Source organism: Dryobates pubescens, chromosome 13 (assembly GCF_014839835.1).
Source record: "Dryobates pubescens isolate bDryPub1 chromosome 13, bDryPub1.pri, whole genome shotgun sequence".
In the NCBI taxonomy this organism is placed as follows: Eukaryota; Metazoa; Chordata; class Aves; order Piciformes; family Picidae; genus Dryobates; species Dryobates pubescens.
In genome coordinates this window covers 14,962,440-14,988,926 of record NC_071624.1, presented here as the reverse complement: position 1 = coordinate 14,988,926, position 26,487 = coordinate 14,962,440, and the positions used below count along the sequence as shown (strand labels likewise).

Genomic DNA, 26,487 nt, shown 5'->3' with positions numbered 1-26,487 from the left:
CAAATCTTTCATCCACCTTAAAAAAAAAAAAAAAAAAAAAGCAAAAAGCATTTTCATGCCCAAAGGTTTTGCTGCCGATGGGAAAGGATAAGCAGCTATTCAGTATCCATAAGCCTTATGCATTTCAGCACCTCTGTACAGAGTCATGGATAATATCATAGAATGGTTTGGGTTGGAACAGACATTTAAAGATCTTCTAATACAAATTCCCTTCAGTCAGCAGGGACATCTTCACATAGATCGAATTGCTCAGAGCCCTGTCTAACCTGACCTGGAATGGTTCCAGGGATGAGGCTTCTACCACCAGGCAACCTTTCCAGGCAACCTGTGCTGATGTTTTAGCACCCTCATTGTAAAAAAATTCCTTCATTTTATTTAGCCTACATCTCCTCTCTTTTGGTTCAAAACTGTCAGCCCTTTTCCTATTCCAATAGGCCCTTACTAAAAAGTTTGTCTCTGTCATTTTTATATGCCCCTTTTAAGTATTGAAGGACCAGAATAAACTCTCCCCAGAACTGTCTCTTCTCCAGGATTCCTCTGTATTGATATGCATAATAGTATGCCACAACATGCCTTTTTAAGGGTAACCTCATTGCAAAGTCTTGTTGCAACACCAGATTAGTTTGTTTGGGCAGTAGCAGTCATGGTAACAAAATTGAGGCTGATGGCAACATACTCTCTGCACTGAGGATATCCATAGATTTGTGTTTCTACCCCCTTTAGGGTAGTTTCTACAAAGCATTCCCATTCAGATTTTCCACTGCCAGTCTGATCATCCAATTTTGCACAGCATGAAAAATCTTCCTAGTGAATGCAACACACCATAGCTGATCTTGCATTTGTAAGCTCATCAAAACCTGAAGCAATTCCCCCTCTTTCTGTGAGGAGAGTTCGCATATGTTCACATGCATGGTGAGTGAGCATCGTGCCTTGAACTGCTGATTTGTCTGTACTTATTCTCCTGTAAGTGTTCATAGGCAAGTACCTTCCTACCAGAGTGTGCAAACACAACTTAAAAATGCGAAATCTCTAGCAGTACTTTTCATAAGAGCAATCAGTTACATAAGAAAAGGCTTTTGTATTCAAGGTCTGTAAAAATAAATATCCATTTGGTGTAACCTCTTTCTGAATAAAATCCAGTTGTGTTTAGCAAGTGAAATGAAATTCAGCAGTGTAATTCTCTGATCAAGAGTATACATACTCTTGAGTCACTTGCAATTTTATTTAACAACTAAACAACTAGCTTCAATGATTCATCATGATTCATACTGCAGACAAAAGGACAAAGAATAGAAAATAGATGTGGTGGTGTTTTCTCCTTAGTGAAGTTACCTTTGTGTTTGTGGTTTGTTTGTTTGTCTTCTGTGGAAGCATGTCAAGATGTTTAAGACATCAGTGAGTGCTTCCTTGCCTTTAAGAATTGTTCATCCTTCCATTCCCAGCCTTTTGAGAAAAGCATAAATCCCAATTTCCCTTGTCAGTGAAGTTCAGTGCATTGGGGTAAAAGCTGCTGATGCCCTTAAAGCTTTGTCCTTAGTTCTCTGTGGTAACACTAGTCAGAGACTTCTGGGTCTTGTACTGAAGTATGAAAAGACAGGTCTGAGTGTTTGTTTTATAATGAGCAGTGGTTTAGAGTGTGAGGTAGTTGGTTTAGGGGCAAAATGCATGCTGTGGAGAAGCAGCAAGAGTATTTACAGGATTTTTATGTTTAACAGGGTGGTCTGGTTGGTGTTCTTTCCAAATATCCAATGAGGTATTTTTCCTTTATCTGCCTTCCCTACTGAAAGACCATAGCTGACATTTACAACTGTTTGTATAATACTCAGAATAAAAATCATGGAATATGAAGTGCTTTGATGAAACCAAAGGAGAAACAGGGTGAATGTAAACCTTCCCATACTGATGTAAGTCCCAGGGTAAGGTAGGCACAATGCCTGGATTATATGCCTGGAAATTGCTAGTTCTTCAGCTGCACAGGATGTTTGCCTGAGATTTGAAAATTGAGGACACTGATATTGTGCAAAATATCCCAAATGTACCAAGTTTATGTGCTTGGAGAATACTTTTCTGAAGCATCAATCTACCTTAATCACACTTTATTTTACTCCAGACTCAATCAGAAAGATAACAATCCTGCAGAGTACCTGTTATCTATTCTAATTAGGGAAAGGTCGAGAGCCATTGAAAAAGCAAACTTGTCCCAAACCAAAGCAGACATAAACCTTCTCTTAAATCTTCTCTCACTGCTGGTCCCACAGACAGCTTCTGTTCATTGTTGAAATTCATCTTGATTGCTCATGAAACCTGTCAGTTTCTCTCACAACAGCATATTTGGATCCTTTCAGGTTTTGCTAGATTGAAATGTGTTGGTCAGCTGAATGGCAGGAGTGGGAATCTATTGGAATCTATGAACTCCCTTCTCTTTGCTGAAATGTATCTTTTTCTATGTAAGAGGAAGAATATGCCATATTCAGGTGTTTCCTTGAATTTCTTCAGTGTACCTATTTGGTTTTTCCATTCCCATTACGTGCTCACCTTTCAGATTTCATCCATAAAAAGTCTGAGAAATGGATTGATGATTCTCATTTACTGTGTCTGATCTCTCCATATATCTGTTAGACAAGGAACTTTAGTATTCATTTAACTTGTGTCTTGAACCACTTTGTTGGATTAATCATCTCAGTAGCTGAGCTACTGAACTCACTGAGGTTCTTGCATTAGACTGAAGGCTGGACAGCTTCTGAAGCTGAATGGTTTGTTTTAATTAAATCATCATTTGAGAGATCTAAGGGTAGTTAATTTTCTTGTCCTTAATAGGCAAGGTGAATCTTGGCCTTAAAACTAATTTCTACATCCTGGAAATGTTTTTGCTGACTGATCTTACTTTTGACTTTATGTCAGCTTCAGACTTCTTTCCCTCATGCTTGTAAAAATTAACTCAGTCTATGCACACAGTGGGAAAGGAGGACGTGCTCTTCACCTGCACTGCAAGTGGGAACAGACTTCCTGTTCACAGTGCTCCAATTCACATCTCACATTCTACCTTCTGGGCTATGAACAGAGAAACAGCTAAATTGTGGTGTGCTCCAAAGTGCTGTGTGTTTTTAGTCTTTTGGGGACTCTGTAGGATGACAAAGTAAAGTGAACACCCCAAGTGTAAAAAGTTTTGAAAATATTGGCTGGATTCGAATGTACATTTGTATTTCAACTGAAGTATTAGTTGGCTTATTGGCATGACCCGAGTGATTAAAAGGAACAATTGCACAGCTCCTCCACAGCTGTTGTTAGCATCTAGGGGTCTAAAATGCTGAACAAAATTAAACTGAGCTCTGCATATTATGGTTTTCTACAGACCAGTTGTTATGGAATCCAAGCACAAGCTTTTAACTGGAGGGCAGTGGCATCAAACAGTGTTGAATAAATTCTGTCTCAGAAGGAAATGTTACAGTTACTGATTTATAACCAATGCTTCCTGCATGCCTGTTTTTCCAGTGGTAGATTTCAAGCTGTACCCCAAAACCATTCCTCATAGCTTATTAGGTCTTAAAATATTACAGCTTAGGCACAACGATCTGTGTCTTTTCTTGACCCATTACAGAGCTGCGCCAGGGGAGGTTTAGTCTGGATGTTGGGAAGAAATTCTTCGCAGAAAGAGTGATTGGCCATTGGAATGGGCTGCCCAGGGAGGTGGTGGAGTCACCATCACTGGAGGTGTTTAGGAAGAGACTGGATGGGGTGTTTGGTGCCACAGTGTAGTTGATTAGATAGTGTTGGCTGATAGGTTGGACTTGATGATCTCGAAGGTCTTTTCCAACCTGGTTAATTCTATTCTATTCTAATTCTCACAACAGGAAAGAGGCTCAGCTTTTAATTGGACTATGAATTTTGATTTGTAAGCAAGAGAAGTGAGTGATGTGTTCTGAATCACTGGCAACTGTCTTGCTCTTACTTTTCCTAGGTGATGAAGGAGATGTTTCTCGGTTGCTTGCAGTGGCAGCACGTCTGAGGGACACAGCAGAATTGTTCCAGTCAGACGAGATGCGCCCAGCTAATGACCCCAAGGAGCAGGCTCCTATCAGAGTCAGGATGCTCAATGATGTGTTACAAGGCTTGGAGAAAAGCTTCCTGGTTCGTCGAGCTCCTCCAGGACTATACAGGTATGGTGCTCAGCATGTTCTTCATTTCACCTAAAATGGTAATCTTGCAGTGCTTGGTTTTCAGAACTGCCCTGCTCTTTTGGAAAACATCTCAGGGAATTTCTAGGATTAAAGCTATTTTTTTCCCTGTCTCATGCTTTCTGCAGAAAGCATTAATTCATTACAATACAAGAGGTCATTACAATGCAGCACTGCAGCGTTTCTGTCGTGACATCACTGTTAACAAGATGTATGGTGTGATGGCAACTCAGGCAGTGTGACAGGTACTTGTGTTAGATGGTGCAGTAAGCTTTCAGAAGAAGAAAATATCTTGAAGTCTAATACTGCTTGACAGGCTCCACTTCTATTTTATTTAAAACTTTTTACAGTTCATTGAGGATTGAGAATTATACAAGGTACTGTGTAGCATTATTTAACATATTTAATCATATGCAACATTCTTGGGTGCATTTCAACCAGTCAGAGGCAGTATGGTGGAGTGAATGAGAAAGCCTTAGTCAGTCACCATTCATAACATCTTGTCTCTGGTTTGAATTATTCCCCAATGTGTATTCAGCTGCACCATCCAGGTTGAGTTTAAGATGTCATCATCATTCCATCTTTCACCTCCTAAGAAAGCAGTCTACAGGTATATATCTCTTATCATTGATTCCTCTATAAAAGAACAAAAACCCAAACCAACCAACAAGAAAAACTTAGAGCAATCAGTAGCTTAAAAAAATTTTGAAAAGAAAGAACTGGTCAAGTCTGCCCTGAGCAATGTCTGACCCTCTTGCTGTTCAGAAGAAATAATAAAGTGTGAGCATGTGCTTCAGTACAAATTGTCTGAAGCACTGTATTGCAGCTCATCAATGTGGTGTTTCATAGTTTTTCCCCCAAGATATGTTCTCAGTGTCCTGGGCTATAGAGTGAGTGCATATGTGGGCTGTTTGACTTCACTAGGAGGTGATTCGAGATACCCAGTATGGGTTTCACCAAGGGCAAGTCCTGCCTGATCAAGTCAGTGGCTTTCTATGATGTTTACATTAGTGAACAATGGAAGACCAACAGGTGTCATCTGTCTGAGCTCTTGTAAAGCTTATGACAGAATCCCTCACAACATCCTTCTCTCTGAGCTGGAGAGAGATGGATTTGATGGGTGGACTGTCCAGTGGATAAGGAATTGGTTGGGTGATTGCATCCAAAGGGTAGTGGACAGTGGCTCAATGTCCATATGGAGATGGATGACAAGTGGTGTCCCTCAAAGGTCTGTAGGGGGACCACTGCTGTTCATTATCTTCATCAATGTTATCAACAGTGAGATTGAGGGCACCCTCAGCAATTTTGCAGATGATACCAAGCTAAGTGGTGCAGTTGATAAGTCCGAAGGATGGGATGCTATCAAGAGGGGCCTGGACAGGCTGGAGAGGTGAGCTGAGGAGAATCTCATAAGGTTCAATAAGGCAAAGTGTGAAGTCCTGCACCTAGGTCAGGGCAGTTCTGGATTGGTTTAGATTGGATGTTAGCAACAGGTTCTTTACCACGAGGGTGGTAGAACACTGGAACAGGTTGTCTAGGGGGAGGTAGTTGAGGCCACATCCCTGGAGCCATTCAAAGTCAGGCTCAACAAGGCTCTGGGAAAACAGATACTTGAGGAGGTCCCTGCTCACCACAGAGGGGTGCATCTAGATGAACTTTGTAGTTCCCTTCACACCCAAACCATTCTTTGATTCTATACTGGCATTAGTTTGAATGATTCTGTGTCTGTGCACAGCCAATGGCTCATCCCCACTATAAAACTGTCCCTAAAGCCATGCCCAGATTTTACTTAAGAGGGAGCTGGCTGATGTACTCAAAAAAGAGAGCTTGGAAATGAACTGACATGCATGCACAGGAGACAGGCAGGACATAGAAGTGGAAAAGGCATCTGTGTTATTTAAGAATACAAATGTACTTGCAACCACAACCGACTGAAGTAATAGAACAGTACTTTGTCCCAGTTGATGGGAAAAATTGTCCAATGTCTGGTGCAAGTGATTGTTTCAAGTGGGTGCAGGACAGACAGATGGTAGAGGAACACTTTGGAAGAAAAGCAGAAATCTACAGCATCAGGAAGAAGAGATTCTTCCATGCATTAGGAGTGGCATCGAACAAATGCAGTCATCTTTCAACAGTTTGTGGTTAACTCAGCAGTGTCAGTGAATAACATGCCTACAGATATAATAAAGAAAATGTAATAATATACTTGGGGAGAGACTAATTTACGTCATTCCTGCTCTGACTGGCTTTATGATACAAAGAAATAAACCAAAATGTGATTAAATAAGGTCTAATATTCCAGGCTTAGCACTGCTGTCTTTCTTGTCTGAAGTGATGTGGTGTTGCAATGAAGCCATAAAACTGCTTCATATGTTATGTGTCTGTGTTGCATCACGCAGTTCAATCTGGCCCAGATCTTTAGTTGTAGAAATAACTTATGCCAGAACTTAGAATTCTAATAAGAAGGTGGTTTGGTTGTTTGGGTTTTTTTAAGTCTTCTATTATTTATATTCTTATAGTGTTTGCAGTGTTGAGTTTGTTGTTTATCAAGATGTAATTGCTAGGCATGCAGGTATAACGTGGTTTAAAGTTTCCACCTTCCTGCTTTCATCAGTACTTTGGTGCAGGGCACAGTATTCACCCTGGCAGAGTACAGAGCATGGAAATGACTTTTTAATTTTTCCCTTCTTGGTTTTGTTAACTTTGATACACAGTTTTTCAGTAGACAATAAGGTTACTAGTTTGAGCAAAAACATTGGATTGGACTTTATACTTTTGCTTAACAATGTCTGGAGTGTGTAGCAGTAAAGTAGAGCTTCATAGAATCAGTAAGGTTGGAAAAGACCTCAAAGATCATCAAGTCCAACCTGTCACCCAACACCTCATGACTAAATAAACCATGGCTTCAAGTGCCACATCCAATCCCCTCTTGAACACCTCCAGGGCGGTGACTGAACCACCTCCCTGGGCAGCCCATTCCAGTGGCTAACAATTCTCTCAGTGAAGAACTTTCTCCTCACTTCTAGCCTAAACTTCCCCTGGTGCAGCTTGAGACTGTGTCCTCTTGTTCTGGTGCTGGTTGCTAGAGAGAAGAGACCAGCCTCCATCTGGCTGCAACCTTCCTTCAGGTAGTTGTAGACAGCAATAAGGTCTCCCCTGAGCCTCCTCTTCTCCAGGCTAAACAATCCCAGCTCCCTCAGCCTCTTCTCATAGGGCTTGTGCTCAAGACCTCTCCCCAGCCTTGTTGCCCTTCTGTGGACACGTTCCAGCAACTCAACATCTCTCCTAAACTGAGGGACCCAGTACTGGACACAGGACTCAAAGTGTGGCCTAACCAGTGCTGAGCACAGGGGCAGAATGACCTCCCTGCTCCTGCTGGCCACACTGATTCAGGCCAGGATGCTATTTGCCTTCTTGGCCAATCTTGTGTATCTTCATTCAGCTACTCCTTTTAAGAGACTGCATCCTTTGTTCTGTGCCAAGGTGTGTCGTGATAGTGTAAATTTAACTTTGATGCAAACAGAATCAAGGACAGTGGTTTCTCATATCCCCTTTCCTGCCACTAAAAATCTGCAGTATAGCTTCCCTTTCTTTTTTTTTCTCTTTAAGAAAAACAAAGAAAAAAAGGCATGTAAAAACATGTCTGTTTGGGTTATTTTTTACTCTTTCAGGACTGAAAGTCTTTCTATTAATTGATGCAATTATATACATCTGTTTTGTGGGTTTAAGCTAGAACTGCTTCTCAGGAGCACTAGAAATACTTGTAAATCCTCATTTAATTTTTTTTGCTTGTATAAATTTAAGCTTTTTTTTTATTATTATTTGATAAGGAAAACAAACAAAAAAACCCACAGTCTCACAGCCAGGACCTTGTATGCCATGTTTCATCCCAGCCAGAGGATTGATGGGCAAGTTATAAACCTCTGAAATAGTGGTTTATAATGGAAATGCTGGCAGCCCTTTAACTACAGCAGCACAAGCAGTGTGGCAATAAATACTATGCCTCATCTGTAAACAGAAATTTAGGATTCAGCTTGCAGCCTTGACCTTCAGGCTCCAACTGTGTTTAGATCATTAAGATTCCATAAATACTGTAATTTACAGCCTTCTGAAGGAAGAATTTGTGTGCACAGTAAAGCACGTATTCTTCATGAAGAAATGATTGCTTCCTGTATACCCATTTGGACTCGTATTCTCAACCTCAATCAAAGTACTTGACAAATTTCCTGAAGTTTAGGCATCATTTTTAGGCTTGTGTTTGTCCTAATTCACAGCCCTCTGGCTATATACTATGGGTTTTTCTTCTTCTAAAACTTAAATTAAAAAGAAAGGTGGATATTTATTTTTTTTCTTTATTGCCAGAGGTAGGTTGCAACCTACTTGTGCTTGTCCAGCACAGGGAAACTAATCCCTTTCATAGAATCATAGAATCAATAAGGTTGTGAAAGAACCTCACAGATCATCAAGTCCAACCTATCACTCAACACCTCATGACTAACTAAACCATGGCTTCAAGTGCCACGTCCAGTCCGCTCTTGAACACCTCCAGGGATGGTGACTCCACCACCTCCCTGGGCAGCACATTCCAATGGATAGCAACTCTCTCTGTGAAGAACTTCCTTCTCACCTCCAGCCTAAACTTCCCCTGGCACAGCTTGAGTCTGTTTCCTCTTGTTCTGGTGCTGGGTGCCTAGGAGAAGCGACCAACTCCCACCCAGCTACAACCTCCCTTCAGGGAGTTGTAGAGAGCAATAAGGTCTCCCCTGAGCCTCCTCTTCTCCCAGCTAAACAACCCCAGCTCCCTTGCCCTCCTCACAGGGCTTGTGCTCGAGACCTCTCTCCAGCCTCATTGCCTTTCTCTGGACACGTTCAAGTGTCTCAATATCCTTCTTAAATTGAGGGCCCCAGAACCAGACACAGGACTCAAGGTGTGGCCTAACCAGTGCTGAGTACAGGGGCAGAATGACCTCCCTGCTCCTGCTGGCCACACTATTTCTGACGCAGGCTAGGGTGGTATATTATGGTTTGTACACACATTGCCGTAGCTGCAGCCTCTCACTGTATATATGTGCTTAAAAAATTAGATTGCTCATTCCAGTCAATGGCATAGGGCAGTATTTGGGCACAATTGATGCATTATTCATCTATAATGAACAATCAAATTATTCAGAGCTACTAACAGAATTCAAATTACTTTAATTTTTGATCATTATATTAGTAGGTCCTGACTAAATTTAAGTAATGATGATTGACTTTGGCAGGTTGTTCAATACAGTGTAAGTAAACACTGTAGTTTAGATGATGATTGTTCTTACCTGTACTTCATGACATTGAACTGAAAATGTGACAGTACCATACATTTCCCATGATACTCTGTTTTCAGCAGAGCTGGAAATACACAAGTAGAACTGACATCAGGGCATTTCAGTCTTATCCAGAAATTTAAGCAGAATGAAAAATAATAGGTTGAGGAATGTTAATCCTGCTTTGCAAAGGTTACCCTGGGGCCTGATTTGGGGTTAGGACAAGCTCTTTGAGTTTTATTGTACCAGAGGAATTGCTGTGAATTCCCATTGATAACTCTGGGTAGGCTTCTTTCTATTTTCAAAATGAAAGTTTAGGAATGAAGTAAGGTATCTATTGATGTTTTCCATTTATGTGCCTTTGCTTCCTGGAACATAATCATACTATTGATGGTTTATTGATTCATATTTTTGTAATTGTTTTAATTGAATAATCAGTAGTAGTTTGTATATGTCTGCTTTTTTCCTCGAGCCTTTTCTTCCTTTCCACTTTTGCAATGTATACTTGTGCTGAACATGCCTGTGTATTTTCTGATGCCTGTATTTTGATACTGGTGCTAATAACCATAGGCTGCACTGCAGTGGCATGTACAAAGGTAAGGTAAGAACAGAGGTTCCATTATTTCAGGTACTGTGCATAGACAGGGGATAAGAAACCCCCAAATTCTTACCTTCATCAGCATGCAATAAAGCAGGTGTAGTTGCCTGCTAGGGGTAGGAAAAGGTGTTTAATCTCTGTTGTCTAAACAGAGGGTGTTCCAGCTATAAACAAACATATATCCAAGTAAAGACCTGGGACTGTTTCCCTACACTGAAAGTGGCTTTTCTGATAAGGTCAAGGAAGTACGTGCTGACATCTGCTCTGATACTGATTAACTAAATTTCTACATGGCTTCTGAGAGAGGACAAAATTAATTTCTGTAAATTAATGTTTGTAAGTTAGGCAGTCAGGCAAATGTATCCATGCTGAGCAATGGATCTCCTCTTTGTCCCTCCTGAATATCTTTGTCTTTTGTGCATCAGCTAATCCTTAAAACTCTTGACTCAAGAAGTGTACTGTAATGCTTTTGCATGCTTTTCCCTCTATGAAAATACCTTCCAAAGCACTAATACTGGCAACATCAGGTGTAAAAACATTGCATGTATCTTCTTGTTCCTTATAAATACTGAGCTCAAATCTTATATGTAAGACAGACCCTTCCCACTGTTCTTTGTACATGTTATCCTATTTCTTGTATTTGCCAGTCACCACAGCCTCTGACTACCTGTCAGTCCAATGGATCTGGAAGTCTGTGTGTGACCTCCTTAGGTATTCACACAGAGAGCTTGTGTCCCTTTGCTGTAAATGTGTAGCCCTTCACTGGCACTGGAGCACAGTAACACCACAAAGAAGTGCAGGAATCAAGAAAACTTCATGGAGTATCAGGTGCAGTAAGAAGTCCTCTCTGAAAGTGTCTGGTTTCTTCAGGTGCATGTCTAACCATATTTGGTGGGTGCTGTTCATACTGCAGAGATCCAGAAGTGTGCAGAATGCTTTAGAAAACTGTGTCAAGAATTCCAAATCTGTAACAGAGTCCCTAAAACCTGAGTTTGTCTCTTCAGTCTTTAAAAGAGAAGTTAAAAAACCCAAGGCATATAAGGGCTGAGGTTGTCATTTCTGTTCTGTTTAAGTGGGGTTTATTCTTCAAAGACCACTGCTTAAGGTTCAGTTATGTCCTGGCTGATAATTATTTTAATTGATTTTATAAAGGAATCAAAGTGAACTTGTGCAAAATCTTTCCATGTAAGAGCCAAGTTTAACCAACCCATTAAGGCTGTATGCATCTGTATGGCTGTATGGCATTGTTGGAAGGACCATTGTGGTAGCTGTAATTGAGTAGTAAGTGTGTGAAAAGTAAGGCTTCCCAAAACAATCTGTGTCTTCAGGAAAGACCTCCAGCAGTTTCTAATGCTCATTTTGCAAATTAAACTTCTTCCTTTTGCTTCTTTTTTATCATGGATATCCAGGTGTGACATTAAGACTTCATTCAGCTAAAAAAAATAATCACCACAAATCAGTATGTTGTAAGGGACTAAATAAAATACTCACAATGAACAGTGCTAGGTTGTGCAGCCTGAGCTTGGGCTAATGACATGAAAGAACAACAAAAAGATGGTTTTTAGCACCACAAAAAAAAAATATTTATGTGGCTGCTAATCTCATGCCACTCAAGTGTTTGTTGTTCACCAGAACAAATGTTTTCCTTTTGGACTGAGATTTGTTGTATTCAAATGTGCAGACTCTACTGGATTTATTTCTGTTTTGCTGATAAGCTGCAGCAGATTCTCAGGTGTCAAAATTCACATGCCTTAAGACTCTAGAGTCTAGAGGTACATTTAGTAGGAGTTATAAAGTCCTTATTAACTCTCCATGTATAAATAAGTTGCTCTTTGGATTTACAGTGGACAAACATTAAAGATAATCTTAAACAGTGATACAGGTAAACATGTGGTGCAATGTCATCTGAAAAACACCCAAACAAAACACCACACACTAGCCAAGAGTTTCTATGAAAGTCAGTGATTCTCACTGTATAAAGTCTTTGCAGATTTGAGTTTTCATTTTGAACTCTTTGTGGCTTCAAGGAGGAAATAATTCTGTGTACGTTGTTGTAATGTTTGAGATGTTTCTGACTGGCCTGAACCAAACACCTGGAATTATTTTTCTTTTCCTGCATTGTATTATGCAGAGCAAAGAGTCATTTGATATGGTGCTGATGATCCTTAGTGTGAGAAACACAGCAACAATTCACGTTGCACTGGCAGCAGTAGATAATGTTCTGTCTCCTTATTATCTGCCATGTGCAATTTGTAAATATAATGCTAGAATGATGTTGAGGGAGAAGGAAGGAATTGTGTACTGGCTTTAGAATTGCATACCTCAGATTTTGCCATTCAGTCAGAGTAAATGTGTTTCATCTTACTGCACAGCAGTGATTTTCCATCCAACTTTTCACCCTAATACCTTGTATCTTTCAAAATTGGCATCTATTTTTCTTCTATAATTGTCCCACATCTTATAAATGGAGTTATGATTAGTAGAATTACTTGTTTCACTATCTAATCTTTCTTGGCTCTGCAGTTCTTGTTCAGCTCCCTTCTGACTGTCCCAATGTATATTTTACACCTGAAATGTCTTCCTATTTTCCTCTTCCTTCAAACTCAAGTGTTTGTGCAGTCTGAGGGTGGTTTGTGCAAGTATATAATTTAAGGCATGAGGAGTCTCTTGAGCACTCTCATGAGGAGCTATCTCTATCTTTTAAAAAATGCAATTAACATGTTTGTCGCACTAATTTCTGTTTAAAATCACAGTTTTGACTCAAATTCATGCAGGCAAATCACTAGCAGATCCTGGAGCAGCAGCCTTGATATAAGGAGGACTGAAAGCATTTTATTCACTGTATTGCTTTTAAACATTGTACCCATTTATTACGTGGGGGTATAGCATGGGCTGGAAGGAAAAAGGGAATTTTATTGTCTCTTGAGCAGCTACCAGAAGCCAGAAATAATTTAAATCACTTCCTATTCACTCAAATGGTGCAGATACTAAAAAATGGGGTTTTGCTGGGCTGGTAAGAAGATAACAGTCATGAATCTGCTCATTCAGTGGATCAACATAATGTAGTACTGGAATTAAGCTCTAACTCTGAAAAGCACAAGGAGCTTTTCCAGGATACCTTTTGCTACCAGTGCAGATCCCCAGAACGGACACGGTTAGAAATCTGTAGGAACTGTTTGATTCATGGTGGACCTGTAGGAACAATATTCTAGCAGCATGAGCATTCTCTGCACTTGGTGACTTTGGGAAGGGTTCTGGCCCAGTCCTGCCAGCCCCTCTGGTGGTGATTGAACAGTGTTGTTGTTATTCATGCTGTAGGCCAGATAGATAGAATTTCATGCACTGTGATGATGACTTTAGCATTCATCCATGTGTGGAGCAGCGCATTTATACTAGCATATATCAGTAGCAATTACTAGTTTGATAATACTCTTACAATTCCTGCTATGGTTATTATTTTTCTCATGACTGATAATCATGCTGTATTATACCCTTTCTTAATACTGAGAAGATGCAATAAAGTGAGTTAAGCTCATACTCAAAACACCTGATCCATTGGAGTGGCAATTCAAATGGTTTTTCCTTTGGAATCACCAGGACATGTAATGACCATGAAGTAATGTCTGTATTTGTTGTCTTGTCAATTTTTACTATTTAAAGAGCATTTGCTGCATAAATACTACTGAATTAGCCATCTGCAGAGACATAATTATGGTTGACTTTAGAGCTAATTTAAACAGGGTATATGAAAATCTTTTCATTACACCTGCAAAAGCAGAAAACCACTGTAATTAGGGATTATGTCATGGCTGCAAACCAGCTTTCCCACTTCCCTGATATGAATGGTAAACCTGGGTCTATACAACTTTTGTTTTCTCTCTGTACTTCCCATAATTTTTCTTCCATGCTTTTAATTAGATTGATTTGTACACTTACAGAATTCTACCTGTAGGATGCATCAGACCCTTTATGGTTTTGATACAGTAAATATGTGCATTGTAATTTAACACAGCACTGGTAGTCCCAAAGACAATGCTTTATCCAGGAGCTGCAATTCCTCATGCTTTCTACAACTGGGCATGGTCTTGACTTTGCAAAGAATCTGGGAGGTTTTGTATAATGATATTTATTTGCATATTTGGCCTTATTAGATGTTTTAGCCCATTTCACAGCAGTTGTGCTGCTAACCGTCAAACCTTTCTCCACAGAAGTCTGTTCCATGAGCTCAGTGCAGAGCTACCATGCCAATGCCTAGAATGTCATCTGATTAGGGTAGAGTTTCCATTCAGTTTCCCTTGCTAGCAGATGATCTTGAAGGTCTCTTCCAACCTGGTTTATTCTATTATTCAGATCTTTCTCAGGTCTGTGATTACGGTGTTAAATAGGCCAAGAATATTTAGTTGCAGAGAAAAATAGCCTCTGTTAAATACAAAGTATTAGATTTTGAATTGATTAGATCTGACAGAAACTTAGTATTTGATACATCATTTAATTTTTCTTGTAAAGAGTAGGATCAATGACATTACTTTAGATCCATGAAACATATGGTTCCACATTTTCGATTGTGACAGATAAGAACCACTCATGTGTCAGCAGCCTGATCTAGTTGACGATGCCCCTGCTTACTGCAGAAGGGGGTTGGACTAGATGACCTTTAGATGTTTCTTCCAACCCAGACCATTCTGTGATCTTCTGATTCTATGTTTAAAATATTAGCCAGGAACATTTCTTCAGTATAATACAAAAATAAGTGGAATTCGTAGGAGAAACAATTGAGTCACCATCCCTGGAGGTGTTCAAGAGGGGATTGGATGTGGCACTTGGTGCCATGGCCTAGTCATAAGGTCTGTGGTGACAGGTTGGACTTGATGATCTTTGAGATCTCTTCCAACCTTGGTGATACTGTGATACTGTGATATGTAATGCTCCTCCCACTAACTTTCTACCCAGGCAACAGGGCTTAGAAATTTGGTGGTGAGGTCATGAACAGGAAACTTACCTCAACTGGGATGAAAAATAAGTGTAAATTTTGTGTATATGCATTCCATTGAAGGTTACAATGAGATAACTTGAAGCATTTCTTTAAGGAACATATTATAGGATAATTAATGTTTATTCAGAGTTAGTTCTTATGATAATGACCTGTCTGGTTCTGGCTGTGATGATAATGGTCTCATGTCTCATGCGACAAAGTTACTGAAGATGATAAAGCTAGTCAAGATCAGAACTGGAGATCAAGGTCAAGGCAGTTTACTGCATCAAACGCTGGACACTGCTTGCTGTTTCCTGCAGAAATTATATTCCTCCTTAGGAGTCAGATGTTTTACATGATTACTAAATAAAAATCTCCGTGAAGCCTTCAGAACATCAGCTGTGAGCCATTTGGAAATAATTTTATTAATTCACTTCCCTCAAATCCTTCAAAATAGTAGCACATCTGCTTTGAATTTGAGTAGTTCAGACTGAGACATCCTTGAAAGAAAAAAAGAGTTTCCTCCAAATTATTCAGTTAGAAGCATATGTTTCTTTCCTTTCAAAAGCAAGGGTAGCATAAATCACTCAACGAACAACACGTCAACATTTGTTACCAGCAGCTACATTATTTGAAACTCAACAAAGCATATTTCATACCAGTTGCTGCCAGCAAATAGCATTTTAAAGTACAGTTACTATTAATTTTGTTTAATGCATCACTCTTAAATATAGATGCAAGCCCTTGTTCTGAGAAAGTGCAGGGAAAATATTGAAGGGTTTTCAAGGAATTTGTATGTTTCTGTGCAATATTTATCCTTCTTTCATCAGCTGCATACAGAGTTTGGAAGCCCTATGACAGAGAGTCTGGAAGTGTGTTTTGTAGCTTCTTCAGGAATTTCTAGCTAAAATTACCTAATGAATTTCTTATAAAACCCTGGAGAAAATCGTGCCTAATTAATTAGAGGACTGCTCTTTAGCAGTGATAAACAATGGCTTGCAATTTCTGAAGAACAAATGCATCCTAATTTTTCTTTTTCTTTCCACTTTTACTCGGTGAAGTCATTCCACGCTGCTGAAGCTGTAGAATTGATTCTACAGCTTGGAATCGATTCTTCGCCTTGAGCAGCCAAGTGTAGTTGAGGTGTCCCTGCTTATGGTGAGGAGGTTAGAATAGAATAAGAATTAGAATAGAATTAGAATTAGAATAGAATAGAAAGAATAGAATAGAATACAATAGAGTAGAATAGAGTAGAATGGAATAGAATGGAATGGAATGGAATAGAATAGAATAGAATAGAATAGAATAGAATAGAATAAACCAGTTTGGAAGAGACCTCCGAGATCACTGCGTCCAACCTATCATGATCATACAGGTTGAAGTAGATGATCTTTAATATCCCTTCTAACCTAAGCTATTCTGTGATTGCCAACTGCTGATACCATGGAAACACTTATCTTTCATGCAGATGCTCACATTTGAATGTATGTGGTTTAAACATATCACTTTCGATAATGTATGCTGGTGGAACAGTCCTACAATTAAGAATACTCAGTGAAGGCAATTGGTAGCTCTTAAAAAGGGTATGATGTATAGCAGACAAAAGTTAGGAACAACCTATTACAAATAAAAGGTCCTTAAATATGACATGCTGAGTTTGTGAGGACTTAAGACAGTGATGAAGTAGAGTGGTTTCTACAGCTAATTTGCCCTAAAAGATCAGCTGCCATATTCCTGTCTTCCATTCACGTTGTCATTCACGCAGCCCTGCAGCCAGTGTTTGATCCAGCAAAAAATGAGCATTGTAGAAAGAAGCTTTTCCTCTGGATCAGCTGTAATAACATGTAATAACAGTTCACCAGTGCATAAATTTTGTCCTGATAAAAGTCAGTCTTACATGGCTAGCAGCTATAATTTTATAATAATAAACCTTCTGCTGCAATGCTGCATGGAGTCCAGGTTGGAGTCGATGATCTTTGAGGTCTCTTCCAACCTTGGTGATACTGTAATACTGTGAAATAGAACAGGGAAAATAAAATAGAATAACTGTGTGTGGGTGTCAAAAATTTTAAAAAAGAAAAAAAAAATAGAAAAAAGAGGGAAAAGGAAAGGTGCTGAGGAAAGGAGAGACCAAAAGTCCAGAGGACAGAGAGGAAGAAGGGTAGCTTTCCGTGTCTTCATCATAAAATTTTCTGAGGTGCAAACCAGTGTAAATAAACCAGTGTAAATCAACTCCTGTATTTTCTAGGGAAGAAGAGTTGATAATATTTTTATGTTCCACAATAAATAAACACCCTGTGGAACTGGCAGTCCTAACATGTAGATATTATTATTAAAAAGCTTTTATTTATTTACTGAGTTAGTAATACTTTCTTCTACAAACAGTGGTGAAAAAAACAAACACCTCCTAGATTCAAGAAAAGTGCATTTGAAACTGAACATGTTGAAGAGAGGGAAATGCAGAGACTCCCTGTTCTGGTGTGCTTTTTCTCTTGGAGACTTCAAGACAGAAATAATTCAAGGATTTATAAAATTTAATTTGTGAGGATGCTGAAGCATCTCTAATTACAGCACATTGTGGTGTAACTCAAACAGACAGAGGCTGCCCATAGCATTTGTCTGTAAACAAATCTAATCCGATTCCACAGATCAAACCTGCAGTCATTTCATGTGGGACTGTATACTTGCCATCATGATTTAATAATCCTAATGATGGCCTAATGATTTAATAATTACATTTCAAAATCTCAAATATAAGCTCTTAGACAGGACTGTAAATACCTGAATAATTCAGCTTGTGCTGTGCATTGCCTACACTCAAAACTTTTCTTGTAAGATAAAAAAATCCTTTTTCATTACAAGAACAATGTAGTCATCCAGTTCTATCTTGTATTGTCCACATGTTCTGATGTAAGGTCCAAAATAGCTTGAAGCCGTGTTAAAGTCTTCATTGCTCTCTACAACTATCTGAAAGCTGTAGCCAGGAGGGGGTTGGTCTCTTCTCCCAGGCAGCCAGCACCAGAACAAGAGGATACAGTCTCAAGCTACACCAGGGGAAGTTTAGGCTGGAGGTGAGGAGAAAGTTCTTCACAGAAAGAGTTGTTAGCCATTGGAATGGGCTGCCCAGGGAGGTGGTGGAGTCACCGTCCCTGGAGGTGTCCAAGAAGGGACTGGACGTGGAACTTGGTGCCATGGTTTAGCAGTCATGAGGTCTGTGGTGATAGGTTGGACTTGATGATCTGTGAGGTCTTTTCCAACCTTATTGATTCTATGATTCTATGAAAGGAGGTTGTGGAGTGGTTGGTGCTGGTCTCTTCTCACAGGTAACCAGTGATAGAACAAGAGGGAATGGCTTCAAGCTGTGACTGGGTTGGTTTAGACTGGACATCAGAAAAAAAAATACCATGGAATGAGTGGTCAGGCATTGGAATGTGCCCAGGGAGGTGGTTGATTTGCCAGCCCTGGATGTGTTTAAAGATGGTTTGGATGTGGACTTGGGAATATGGTTTGGGGGCGAACCTTGTAGGGTAGGGTTATTGGTTGAACTTGGTGATCCTGAGGGTCTTTTCCAATTTGAATATTTCTGTGATTTTTTTAGTTTAATCTATTATTCAAGAAATTGTTGGATTCATTTTTGTCTGGTGGGGATATGTTGCATCTGTATTTGTGATAACATAAAGGAGCACTTAACTCTAGTGAGCTGCATTATTCTGTCCGATTGTGCTTATGGTCCTAGGCCTGCAGAGGACTTGTCATAGTTATAGAAGAACTTCTTTTAGAATTCATCCTTATAGTTTCTTTGCTTTAGTTTGCTGAGGCTGATTTTTTTTTGTTTGTCTGTTTGTTTGGAGCCATTTCACCTCTTTTGGTGCCAGTGCCTGAAGTTACTGATTAGGTTTCTTACGCAGCATTTCACTTTTGAGGTCACTGTCATGTGTCATTGAAACAAGCCCATTAGGATGAATGATGTGTGCTGTAATTTCATTAGTGTCATCATAATGTATCACAGTTTTCAGTTTGGGTGTCTCTTTTTGGTTTGTGTGTGTGGGTCAGACTGTGTGAATTATATTTATAAGATCAAAACAGTTAAAAATGAAGGTAGATACTTCAGCAATTAGGCCAGAGGCTGGAATTGTTGTTTTAGAGGTGTAGGCTACAAAACTAATTTGTATTAAGGCATGTTTAAGTAATTGAATTTCACAGTGTAAATTAAAGTTTCTTGGAGTCATTATGCATGTTGCGGTCGCAGTGATATCTTGTGCCAGTGAAATGGTTGGGGTTTATTTTTCAGTCCAAGTGTAATCTTTAATGAGAACACTTTTTAACTTGTAAAGGCTTGAAAGTAATAAATTGGACTAACCATTTTATTTTATTTTCATTTGATGAAACTTGGACAGAGATAAGCAGTAAATTTGTATATACTGACTCTCAGGAACATGCATAAAGAGAGAAAACATTTTATGCAACAGTGGGGGGTGGCATGGCTTGCCAAATAAGGATAAGTAATTGGAAAATATGAGATCCTGCTTAGAATTCCTAGCAGAAAATCTGAAAAAAAACCAAAACCAACAAAACAGGTCCTATATAATGTCAGCTATTATTATTATTATTATATACACACGCACACACAAAAAGGTTCTGCAATCAGGCATGCTGAAATCATGTTACCATTGAAACAGTTAAGCTATTTCCTTAAACTGTAACAACAGACTTCTTGTCTCTTTCATTCATCAAACAACTTTTTGCTTCAATCAGCTTTCAATTAATCAAACAGCTTTTTTTTGTCAGATGCTGATTTGTACTGTAGTCAGGTGAGATGGGCTAGGAATACTTACGGTGGAACACCTGCCCATGGCTTTACTCGGGAATGACCTGTGATTCCAAAATCACAGCAGTAGAATCAAACTGGTGAGGGGTTTGAAGCACAAGTCCTATGAGGAGAGGCTGAGAGCTGGGGTTGCTTAGCCTGGAGAAGAGGAGGCTCAGGGGAGACCTTATTGCTGTTTACAACTACCTGAAGGGAGGTTGTAGCCAGGTGGGGGTAGGTCTCTTCTCCCAGGCAACTTGTGACAGATCAAGAGGACACAGTCTCAAGCTGTGCCAGGGAAGGTTTAGGCTGTATGTTGGGAAGAAGTTCTTCACAGGAATGATTGGCTATTGGAATGAGCTGCCCAGGGGAGGTGGTGTGGTAACCATCACTGGAGGTCTTTAGGAAGAGACTAGATAGGGCACTTGGTGCCATGGTTTAGTTGATTAGATAGTGTTGGATGATAGATTGGACTTGATGATCTTGAAGGTCTTTTCCAACCTGGTTAATTCTATTCTATTCTATTCTATTCTATTCAAATCATCTTTTTAACTTGTGTGTCTTATTTAGAGCACTTTTGAAGATGGCATAGGAGAAAAATCCTTTCCTATTCTCCACAAGTATTTCCTCAACAGTCCCTTAATATTCCAGTCTTCAGGTTATCCTCTCTCTAAAGTCTGATATCTATCAATCTAAGTTAGTGTTGCTCTGCTGGTGGTTATGGTCTTACAACATTTTTATTAGTTGACACCACCCCCAGTAAAGGAATAGAGGGATTCTGATACAGATCAACATGCCAGTGTCATAGGCATTTGGAGAATTCTAGCTCAGTCGAACTCTCCCAGTCACCAGTAACTAGACAAGACTCTCACATGCCTCCTAAGAGTAGAAAGTAATGTGATTATCTCTGGTGTTGCCCCTGCTGTTCAAAGGTGTTGGGGAGTTGTGAACAGGCTTCTGTCCCTTGTGAACTGTGGGAACTATAGAGAAGAGTTTGTCAGAAGCCTGGTTCTGCTCCCAGTGATCTCAGCAGGAGTCCCTGAATTGATTTCAGAGGGAGCAAAATCAATCCCTGCTTTGGAAACTACAGTATTTCCCATAATACAGTGAATCCTTAAAAACCCACTGACCAAGAATTCATCCGGTTCTCAGCATCTAGAGTTTGCTTTACTGTATCACAGAGATGCTTTAAAGACAGTCCATAATATAACTGTAGTCAACCTTGAGTGTAAACTGCATTACAATCCCATCATCAGCTTAGAACTGAGGAAGCAGGCAGTTGTCCTCTGGCTCTACTGAAGTGCAAGATGAAGAGGGTATAGCCATATCTAATTGTTGCTGTTGATAGAGGATTCTGTCCTTGGTGAAGCTGTTCCTGCAAGTGTTCCTAACCTGGTTCAGTCTAAATGGTCTAAGTCAGTGATGACCTACTATTTAAAATATGTAGTAGAAGCTGTCATAGAACCATAGAACTGTTAGGGGTGGGAGGGACCTCAAGGATCATCCAGTTCCAACCCCTTACTTAAAAGTACAGTGGATTCTGCTGCAGACCACTTGAAATTTCTGGATACATTGCTGTCAGAGGATGAAAAGCTTACCAGTTCCTATCAGTCTGGATGTATATGTTATAGGAAGGTAAAAACATAAAGACTGAAAAATTGTGTAATGAGGGTAGGAGTTACTTTGTGTCTTTGAAAAACGTTGCCCCTTATTCAAAGCACTTTTTCAGATTGGAAGACATGGGAGCAGGCTGTGGATGTTCCATGGTGTCATTTATTGGGCTACTTTGTTACCGTTCCCTCTTGTAGATGATTCCTATAATACTAAGATACACTTTTGTGGTCATGTGTCTTGTAGGTACTTGGCAGTTTTATTACAAGTTTGGACTTGCCAGTGGGCCTATGCTGTCATGCAATTAGGTTATTAATGGGTTACCTGAGTCATCCTGATTTCTTGCTGGTTTCATTGCGTGAAACAACTCCTCCGGTGCCTTGTATTCAAGAATAAGGTCCTGCACCGTATCACATGTGGCTTCCCTGTTTCACATTTCACTCACTTCTGTTTGCAGTTCAAGGGGCTCCTGCATGGAGATTTATGATATTTACTTGTTCTGCTAATTGAGATAATGATTACACCTGTTTTGAGATAACATTTATAGCCTGCTTCAAAAAGCCTCACTGAAATCACAACTAGCTTTGGATTCTGACCCTTCAACACCTCACACAGTGTGAGAGACTGAAATCTTGTCTCTTCTGATGTGACTCAAGAAAGATAAAATCACCTTTGCTGCTTGCCCAGACAATAGCTGATGTATATTGGGCAGAGCCACTGGAACGACTGACTCTTGGGAAGGTGCAAAGATAACATCGCTCACTGAACCACAGCTGGCCTGACAACAATGGGCCGAGGCCACTGTTATCAGTACCTTCGGGAATAGGCATAAGACAAGATCATGTCCACCCATCAGGTACCCCGGAAAGGGAGGATGGTGAGACAATGGATTCACCACCTGGCCCCTGATTTCCTGGGGGACAATACTTAGACACATATCTAAGGACTAAAAACTGTGTAAAAGACTTGAACAACTACTGGCTCAGTAGAACCGAAAACACAAAAGAAGGAAAACACAGATGAAGAAAAACAAAGAAGGACAATGCTGCTGAGAAGGAAAACACGAGAGAAGGAAAAGCCTGGGGCAATGCTGCTCTGAAGAAAAATGGAGAGAATACCAGGAGAGGAAAATGACAGACTTCACCATGGAGCCTGGAAGCAGCAGAATCCTCTCTCCGTGTCCTAAGTTCCGCCTGCTGCAACTTATGGAGCTGAAGAGGCTGCCCAGAGGACTACATCTCTTCTACAGCCAAAGCCTCAGCACTCTTTCTCTACAGACCCAACATCTCCTGCAGCATTTTTCCTCCACAGACTCAAACTGTCTTGGGGGGTGGTAAAATAATTCCTTTCCTCTTCTCTCTCTCCCTCTCTATTTTCTCTCTCTCCCCTTGTTGTAGTTTGAGCTGGGTGCCCCCCTGGTGCATTCACTTCCTGTGTCCAGAAGTCCAGCCCAGAGGGATGGACACAGGAAATTGTGTATTTCCTACCATAATTCTTTGCACCACTATAAGATCCAGTGCGGAGTCTGGCACTTCCTCTTTCCTTCCCTCTCCGAGACTTGGTAACTGGGGGAGAGATCTCCCGGCCATGGGCCTGATTGGGCCCAAGGCCACAGGGGGATGGGCAGTCTCAGGCCTGGCCAGCTGAGACTAGCCCAGCAGAGGGAGGGGGAAGAAGGAGCCCTGGGGGTTTTGCATGCACCCTCAGGTGGGGATGGGATCTTTCTTTGTCACTGCGCTTTGGGTTTTCTGTAACATTCACCGCTTTCTATTTAAACTTTCATCACTTTTGCAATCCGTTTGCCTGAGTCGTTATTTCTGCCTGTGGTGGGGAGGGGACCTGCCCCAACCCATTACACCCCTTCTGATCCATCCACTTTATTGATGTAATAAATAGTCTAGCTGTTGATATTTTGGCCTCATTTGTGCCTCTAATTTCATTACACAGGAATATTCAAAAGAACTGAGTCTCATTCCCTCTCCAGACTGAGACACACAGATGTTGTTTTCAGGGGATCAGATGTTACCTTTGCATGTGTTTTTATAAGAGCCATTTAAAAAAATCTTGCAAATATTATAGGAAAACATGGGTTTTGTTTCATAAGGGTTTAGCTGTATGTTCCAGTTATTTCTTTCCTCAAGTATGTGACTTTAAAGATGAGTTGCTCTTGTTCTGATGCTACAAAGGATTATTGATGAAATAAAGTCTCTGCTGAAGGCAATGAGAGTTTTACCATTGAATTCAATGCAGCTAGAATTTCACCTCTGAAGTGTGAAATAAATAACAGGAGCAGATGGGGGGGGGGGGGGGGGGGGGGAGGGAAATGTCCCTGGCTAGCATCCACAATAATAACCAAACATTTTTTTAGAGGGGAATAAATGGAATCCAGCTGAGACACAAAATGCTTCATGGGGGGTTTGATAAGTCTAGTCTCATGATTTTGAATAAAAGATGGATGTAGTGGATTTTTCGGTGTATGTATGTCATGATCAATGGAGAGATGCTGTTTCCAAAGCTGTAATAAATATGCAGTTGTCTTTCACTTTGCCATACGTCACCTTCACTGTGCATAATATATAACATCTGTAAAGCGTGGTTGATACTTGCAGTGGTTTTTGATGATTTCTGACGAATTGTTTTGAGTAAAAAGTTTACCACTCTCCATTGTTCTCTTTTAGGAATATTCTTTACAGACTGGATGAAAGGACAAGCCAGTTTTCAGTACTGCTAGAGGCACGGGAGCACAGCAAACTACATCAGTCAAATGAGACCCTTCAAGCAGCTTTGTCAGAGGTGCTGAACAGCATCAATTCAGCTCAGGTTTACTTCAAAGCAGGACTTGATGTGTTTGAGACTACCTTAGCTGGAAAGAAATGAGAGGATTCTCTGCATTCTAAGACGTTTGTTTACAACTTGCTAAACAAAAGTTCGACTTGGACCAGAATTTCTCTGAGGATGAAACCTTCCTCAACTTTTCTTTCAGTTGGCGCTTAAAGGTACTGCAATGCATGTCTGTATAAGTATAAAAACAGTCTTTTGCACTGTTCACAGTATATCTCCAATGTCTGTTTCTGAATGTATAAAACATAATGAGAGGGAATAACACTTAAGATAGAATTTTTTGGAAGGACATCTACTGTATTTTTTTATGTAAAGTATATTTTTATGACTAAGAGCTCAAGTACAGAGCACATTCTGCAATATGCTGAACGCCTGATTCTGAGACACCCCAGATGTATAACCAGGTGAGCTTTCCATGAAATACTCTGTCAGAAAAATGTGACTTAAATATACTCTTGTGTTTCTTAACTTCCTCAGTGTATTCCTTTTCTTCCTTGCTCCTTTCAGAGTAAGTAGTTGAAGGATGTGGCATTTCCTTGGATATCCAGCATGGGAGTTAATCAGGAAGTGCACAAACAAAAATTGCACCAGTGCAATCCACCACCTTTACTCCTGTGGAACAATAAATACCTCAAAATACAGATAAACTTTGATTATCCCTTTTCTGTATGAAAAAAAAAAAAAGCAACAAAAAAATTTTCTCTAGTAATTCTTGGAAAGTTTTGTGATGGTTTGAAAAGTCTGTATCAGTAGTTACACTTGTACAAAAAAAATTGAATCTTTACGTTAAATAAATAGCTGCTTAACTTTGTAAGGCTACAGGCTTTATAGCTTATACATTACCACACCTCCTGCTTCAAGGTCTCCCTAAATTTCCAGAGCAATAAATGAAAACAAGTCCTCAAAGTTCTGGGAATGTTTTTTTGGGCTTCCACCACTTGGCCACACACCCCACTATTCCAGTGTGGATCATACCATCAGTAGTGCCTGGCTTACAGGACCTGGGTTGTTGCCAAAATAGCATAAGGAAGATATAAATTCACTCTCTACTACAGATCCAGGAATTCACCTCTGAAGGCACAAGCTGCTGATGCATATTACATGGCTAAACCTCAAATCTGTTTTGCATTGGTGGAAGCCCTACAGAGAGGCTGTAGTCACATCATTACCTTGTTGGCCGGAAGTAATCTGTGAATGAAAGTATTGGGAGGTTCAGTGTCCTAACCTCTAAGGGTATAATAGACACCCTTGAGAACTGCAGATCTTAATAATATAAACAGCTGAAATTGTTAAGCCCTATTTGGTTTAGACTTTTACAATTTCAGATGATTGTAGGGTTAGAGCTTAAAAAATGACTTTTATATAGATACTGAGAATTGAAATGTAATTTATTTGATGGAAACACTAAATGTATTGTTACCCAGTTTGCCACAGAATCATTTCAGGTTGCAATAGAAGTGGAAAAGGTATCTGTATTAATGTAAAAAATTCCAAAAGATTTGGTGAAAGACTTTTTGTAGTGTGTGTTCATGTCACAAGAAATGAGAGCTGGGTTTCTGTTCCTAGAAGTCTTTGTCAAATGGGCCTCTATTAGCAGTGACCTGGGGTTAGGTATATACAATTATGCTGTTGCTACAATTTTTTTTTCAGGTTATTATCATCACATGGGCAAAAGCATCCCAGGTCTGACCAGAGTCAGGGGCTGTGTAGTTGTACAGCTACAACTGAAGCAGGAATAGGTTTTGCATTGTGAACTTAGGGTTCAGCATGATATAGGGTCATGTGCCATTAAGAGACCAAAATTAGAGATTAACACTTCCTTTCACTCTGCCAAGTGAATTTAATAACTGCTTCCTCAGTCTTAATGTGCATGTTCCACCAAAACCACCTCTAATGTAACCATAGTGAACCCATGCAAAACCGGTGAAATCTGATGGAAAGAGTATCCCTCATGTAAGATTCCTCAACTATATAATCCTCACTGAAACTTTTCTCTTGTTTTCTCACTAATGTCCTTCTTGAACCAGAAGACTTCAAAGCACTACTGCAATAGAAGCCTGTCTATTCTAAAGACAGTCATATGTTCTTGTTGGTGAGATGAATCAGATGAGGTATTTAAGGACTTCCATGCATTGATCACAATGTCATCTCACATTGCTAGATCTCTAGGCTTTTATTTC

The 26,487-nt window shown here is 40.0% G+C and overlaps 1 protein-coding gene across 1 annotated transcript in view; it reads left to right on the top strand.

Moving 5' to 3' along the window:
• The window catches only part of NAALADL2 (N-acetylated alpha-linked acidic dipeptidase like 2), a 292,588-nt gene extending 267,795 nt beyond the window's left edge, over positions 1-24,793 (top strand). The window contains exons 12-13 of the mRNA XM_009897854.2: positions 3,959-4,157; positions 24,145-24,793. Of these exons, the coding sequence (XP_009896156.2) occupies positions 3,959-4,157; positions 24,145-24,343 (398 nt within the window). The 3' untranslated portion in view covers positions 24,344-24,793. The remainder of the gene's footprint in view (positions 1-3,958; positions 4,158-24,144) is intronic.
• The last annotated feature ends 1,694 nt before the right edge of the window (positions 24,794-26,487 follow it).